General features: G+C 45.1%; 1 protein-coding gene across 1 annotated transcript in view; it reads left to right on the plus strand.

Moving 5' to 3' along the window:
• LOC119339009 (protein HUA2-LIKE 1-like) overlaps positions 1-5619 on the plus strand; it is a 31732-nt gene extending 26113 nt beyond the window's left edge. Inside the window, exons 2-4 of the mRNA XM_037611199.1 lie at positions 2563-2874; positions 3079-3155; positions 4546-5619. Coding sequence (XP_037467096.1) covers positions 2563-2874; positions 3079-3155; positions 4546-5347 — 1191 coding nt within the window. The 3' untranslated portion in view covers positions 5348-5619. The remainder of the gene's footprint in view (positions 1-2562; positions 2875-3078; positions 3156-4545) is intronic.
• The last annotated feature ends 576 nt before the right edge of the window (positions 5620-6195 follow it).

Raw genomic sequence — 6195 nt, forward strand, 5'->3', positions numbered from 1 at the left:
CGGGGGTGGCTGGGCGCGGTGCGGGTGCCCGGGGGTTCGAGGTGCGGGCACCCGGTGTTCTTCGGGAAGGGCGGAAAAATTGGGGAAAACGCAAAATTCCGCGAATTTCGTGGTGGGAAGGGTGGGGATTGTTGGGAGGGGCTAGATCCACTTGCCAAACATCAAATCCATGGACCAAAACAACCAAATCTCACAAGATCCAACAAATTGCAAGAAAAATTTTGGGGGCTATTTTTGTGGGGATTTTCGGATTTGGACGAAAAACAACAAAATCAAGCTAGCAAATGGGGGGATGGGACTCCAAGATGTGAATAAACCTTGCTCATGATACCAAGATGTTGTAGGGTCAAACCCTAGGAAGGATCTTTTCACACTTGGAGGGGGAAAATGAGGAAAACACTCAAGAACACCAAGAACAAAACTCTCAAACAAACCCAAATATCACATCCACTAGAGTAGCATACATGAGATCCACAAGATTACAAGATCAATACAAGGAGAGTAGCACTTGGTAAATTCTTCCCACTATGTGAGGTCTTGACGATCTTCTCCAATAGGAGGCCTTGACAATCCAATGGATTCTTCCCTAGGCGGGGGCTTGATCTCCTAAGAGGAGGGGATACAAGGAGCAAAGGCTCACAATGTTTAGTCTAATCTTTGCTATCCTTCCAAATGAGCTAGGGGATGGATATATAAAGCCTAGGGACGAAGTGTGTGTGAGAGAGGGGGGTACATGGGCCAAAAGGCCAAAAGCACACGGGCAGTTCCGGAGGTGTCCGGGCACCCGGGGCCAAGGGACCGGGCACCCGGGGCCAAGGGACCGGGCACCCGGACCGGTCAGAGGGGGTCACCCAGTTCGGCCGGGCACCCGGGGCGAGAGGGGCCGGGCACCCGGCCTGGACAGGGGCCGGCTGGGAGGTGGCCGGGCACCCGGGGCTACGCTAGGAGGCCGGCTGGGATGGGCCGGGCACCCAGGGGGCCAAGGCCCGGGCACCCGGGGGTGCGGCTGGAGGCTGGGCCAGGAGGGCCAGGCACCCGGCGGGAGAGGACCGGGCACCCGGGCCAGCCAGGGAGGCCGCGGCCTTGGTGGTTGGAGGTGGCCGGGCACCCGGGTCCTTTGGTGGCCGGGCAACCGGAGTGGTCCGTGCCCTCCGTTGCTCCGTTCTTCTCGTTCCCTCGCTGCTCTTCCTTCTCCATGGTTGGTTGAATCTCCGTCCTCGCGTCCTCCCGGTCATCTCCTTGGTACCTAACAAGGCACAACGTTTCTATTTGAGGTAGGCCCCGATTCTCATGTGAATTCGAATGATGTTCGAAGAGGAAAGAGTTCACCTCGTTCTCAATGGCGCGTGCGCGGGCTCTTGTCATTTGTCCTCTTGGTGTTTGCGGTGGTGATGGAGTGTCGGTGCGGATAGTTGAGGGATGCTCCGCATCATATAGTGTGTCGTGAAGCACTAGCAGTAGCCGAAAACCTCTCTATGCAGAATTTTTCCGGTGGCGTGTGATTGCAGACCGATGGTAGTTGACATACCTCTGTACAGAAACCCAACCTCTCTCTGTGTAGCTAGTATTTTTTATTTTTTCTTAAAAAAGCTAGTCTTCTTTCTTTTGAGGAAATTTCCTTTAAGAAAATTAGTCTTCAATGAAAGATGGGCCCTGGCCCGAAGTTTGGAGGGACGAGCCAATCAACCAAATAATAATCGAAGCAGAAGTATGACCCAAAATGCGAACCAATATGTGGTTGGATGGTTAGAGGGACAGTGGTATCCCAAGTCCTGGTGCGCGCATTATTCCTGAATTTATTTCACGATTTTGCGGCAATACGCTTTCAGTGGAAGGAGATGTTCCCATCGACGACGAGACGCCTACGGTGACTTCGTAAATCTTAAGATGATATGCCGACTCAGTCTCTCGAAGGTGCTCATAGGGATAGGGTGTACATGCGTGTTTATAGGGATAAGTGTATGCGCGTATATGTATATGAGCGTTTGCGTCTGTACTGTGTAAAAAAAGGGGTATGTTTAGGACACATCTAGATGTGACATAGTTATGTCACATCTAAACTGATGTCCAATCTGTTTGTGGTTTATTTATTTTTTGTCCTAAATTTTTTTGTTTCTTATTGCTGCATTATATATTGGGAGGTTAGATATGACATTCTTAAAAACATCTACCTACTAGTATATGTGAATTAGACAAACCGTAAAATAAATTTACTATGATCCAAAACGAATATCCAATTCTGAGCTCGGGCTCATCTGCACCTGCTCAAGAAACAATTCATAAAAAAATTCAAAAAACCCTAGATTATTTGGTGCGTGAGGTGCGTTCCAAATTTCAGAGCATTTGAACATTTAAGTAGCTCTCAGCAAAAAAAAAGTCAGAACAATACATGAATAGTACACTATTTAACAGACCCTAAATTTGTCTTTTTTTCCAAAAGCTACTCAGTCGTCCAAATAATTTGAAATTTAGAGCGGATCACACACCAAATTATCTACCAGGAAAAAAAAGATTTTTTTTGAATTTTTCTAGTACTTGTTTTGATTTTTTTATTAAGTGCAGGTGCAGATGATACTGGGAGGCAAAACGCCTCGCTCGATCCAAAACACCCGCTCCCGGGGCTTGGGTTCTTCGTGCGGCTCTGGGAGTTTCGCCTTCCCCTCGCCTGTTAGGGTTACGCCGTCGCCCCGGCCTACGCCGACTGGATTCAACGGGGTGCGGGCGGACGCTGGAGAAGAAGGTCTCCTAGGGCCTCGCCGCCGAATGGATCCCGCCGCAAAGCGGGTCGCCCCAGGCAGCAAATGGACCAGAGACCCGCAGCTCGGGGACCTCGTCCTCGCCAAGGTCAAGGGCTACCCTTACTGGCCAGCCAAGGTCCAGCCTACACCCCTGCCATGCCTTCTACCTAGGGTTTTCTTCCCCCATAGCTAGCCAGTTCCCTCCCTCTCTGCTTCTTTCTTGGCCACAACTCTGCCTGCCTTTTTTTTTCAAAAAGAGGGGAACGCCTGAATCTTGATATGTCGATGACACTGACCGTGTGCTTCAGTCTTGGGGGCTAATGCTTCTTGTCTTATGCAGGTGTGCAGGCCGGAGGATTGGAAGCTGCAGCCTTCTCCGCGCAAGTTCTTCGTAGTCTTCTTCGGCGCCAAAGATATGTAGGACCGTCCTCTTGCTCATCAGTTACCACTTGCCAGCTCCTTAACTCGCCATGTTTAACTGTGTTCTAACTGCCAGTTATCACCGTGGATGACTTATCGGATACACAAATGCCACATGGCTCCGTGCTCTTGATAGATGCACCACTTCATACTTGTTTTTTTTTTGTACCGCGCATGTTCTGAGAATCATCTAGCACCTGCACAAAAACTAATTAGTTGAGATCACGCACAGGAGACACTAAAACTTTCTTGTAGATATTTAGTTATTTATCCCCAATTTATTACCTCGCTAAGTTCATCTGTGTCGAGGCACGCCGTCTGTCATAAGTAGTTAACTATCTTTGGGAACATTAGTACGTCTGCTATAGTGAGAATATATTTCTTATTTTTTGGGAAGATGGATTTTTACGTACTAATTCTTGAAAGATGGAAAAATAGATGAGTACAGTATATCTAAGGCCTCCACCACCACACTGTGATCAGAAGGCGGAGCGATCATTTCATTCTAATTTAGACTTTTCAGTTTTCATTCTTCCTATTTTGTTTTACCAGAGTGTTACTTCATCTGCCCTTATGTCTATACTAAATATCCATATGGTGTACAAGTTTAAGTCGTGCGAGTATTGGCTCCACCAATGATCTAAGCTTGCACATTGTTGTGCAAGGTCAGTCTAGGGGGTATAATTATTCATAGAGCGAAAGATGAAAGTATAGTAATTTTACTTTAGTTGATTTCCAAAGTTCACACTCTTGATTTCTAATTTGATTAGTCTTTTTGATTATTCATAAGTACTCTTGACCACTCCTACGGCCTTTAATCTTTCAAATAGTAAAAATGAGAACTTTTTTAGTTGTATTGTATCCTAGCCTGTGCAGCAAACTTAACTAAAAATGTTGATTATTTTGTTCTATTTAAATTCTGGTAGGTAATGTGGTTCGTTCGGTGATCCTTCGTGACGCCACCCGTGCCTAGTTTTCCTTACTAGTTCACCGTCGGAGTCGGAGCTCTGCTGTCTAGTATGGATTGTATGGAGTGTTGTGCTGCAGCTTTTGGCTGTTTTTTTTTCTTTTTTCTTTGATCTTCGGATCCTCTGGTCCTAGGACCTTCACCACCTTGTTGTTTTCCGTTGCTTCCTGCTATTACTTTCAATTTTTATTTTTATTTTGGTGCTAATAGAATAACTAAATTACTCAATCTGTTTGATTCAGTCGGTTGCTGTAGCATATAAGGTGCTTTCTACGTGAAGCATTTCTTTAATTGCTTTAAAACCATGTAACCATTTCGTCTGGATACGATATTGGTTTGTTGCCATTGCTGTCTTCGACATCTTTTGTAGGTTGAAGTATAAGTAATGCATGGTTGCTAATGAATGAATATCTTCTACAGTGCTCATGTAGCCTTGCAAGATCTCTTGCCATTTACAGAAGAGGTGAAGAGTGACTTGGTAAATCAAGCTCGAGAGAAACGATTCCCGGTAAGACATGCGAAGGGTCTTGAAGAAGCCTTGGCGGAGATACTCGAGGCCTATGATGAACTGGCAAAATCATCTGAAATTGCCAATGGTTTGTTGCCAGATCAAAGTCTTGATCCCGTTGGAAAACCTACAGAGCCCCTTGTAAAAACACGTGATGGTGGTGGGACTCCTAAACTGGAACAACTGCCAAAGTCATCTGAATCTGCCAATGGTTTGTTGCCTGATCCAACTCTTGGTCTGATTGAAAAACCTACAGAGTCCCTTGTAAAGACACGTGACGATGGTGGCACTCCGAAACTGGCGCAACTTCCAAAATCATCTGAAACCGCCAATGTTTTGTTTCCTGATCAAATTCCTGATCCGATTGAAAAACATACAGAGCCCCTTGTAAAGCGACCTGCTGATGGTGGGACTCTAAAACTGGAACAAACTGATGATTTCCAGAAGAGGTACTCGAGCCTCAATAGAAGAAAAAAGAGAGTTCCGTTTGCTGCCATTGAAGAGAGGAACTTGGAGGATCCCTATGGCATACCAAAATGCATTGCTGCGCTTGAAGGATTGCCGGAGTTGCAAATGGAAGATATACTAAAAGCAGCTGACCTCTTCATGGATAACAAGGGCAACAGAGAAGTCTTCCTCTCTTTTTCCAGTAGCGCATTGCGGCTTGGCTGGTTAAGAAGAAAAATTCACAACACCAGTGAAATGGCTGGTTAAGAAGAAACATTCAGTACACCTTGTGAAATGGCCAGTTAAGAAGAAATATGCCCCTTGGAGAAGATTTTTGCGTCAATTACAAGGGTTGGTTTTGTATGCGGTTCTAAACACACTTGTGGTACTACTAATGCAATGTTAATGGTACGTAGCAAATTATCTAGTGCTAAGGTGTTGGGCTAACTTTTGTGTGTATGTGCCCCTGGGCAGATGTGCTAGTACTAGTGCAATGTTAAGTGACACTTGATCACAAATCCATTTAATTTAATTGAGTATAACTAGTTGTAGCACAAACCAAATTATTCTAGATTTATTACATATGGTTCATTCCCTTGCGATGTAGTCAGCCCACATTGCCTGTTGCCATGGCATCTCGCATGTTGTCAAAAAATTGCCGCATGCTGTCAAATAATGGCACATCAATTTGGGCATCTCCATCTGGTACAGCGTGTGCATATTACTTTTCACTTGAATCATCTACAGCCGGACTGATGAGGAATAATAGATGAGAAAAAAAAGAAGAAAGAAAAAACACATGCCATATCTATTTGGCTACTTCTAGATACTTCCACTCTAGTGTAGTATTTCTTTTCTTTTGTTTACCCTACTTGCTGTTTCTAGAGTTATTTAGTTATAAGTAGCTGTGAGTAGAATGATGAATCCTAAATAATGTTTTCTAGAGTGTTCCAGCTATAAGTAGAAGTATGTGAAGACTTCTGAAAGCCCTATAGATAGAGGTCTTCACCTCTACTTTGTACCCCGGACTATGTACCCCCACTACCTATAATAATAGAACTTGGTGTTCTTATCTAAGATCTTGTAGTAGATCTTGTGCTAGGAGTTTTGGATTG

The sequence above is a fragment of the Triticum dicoccoides genome, chromosome 7B (assembly GCF_002162155.2).
Source record: "Triticum dicoccoides isolate Atlit2015 ecotype Zavitan chromosome 7B, WEW_v2.0, whole genome shotgun sequence".
NCBI classification, from domain to species: domain Eukaryota; kingdom Viridiplantae; phylum Streptophyta; class Magnoliopsida; order Poales; family Poaceae; genus Triticum; species Triticum dicoccoides.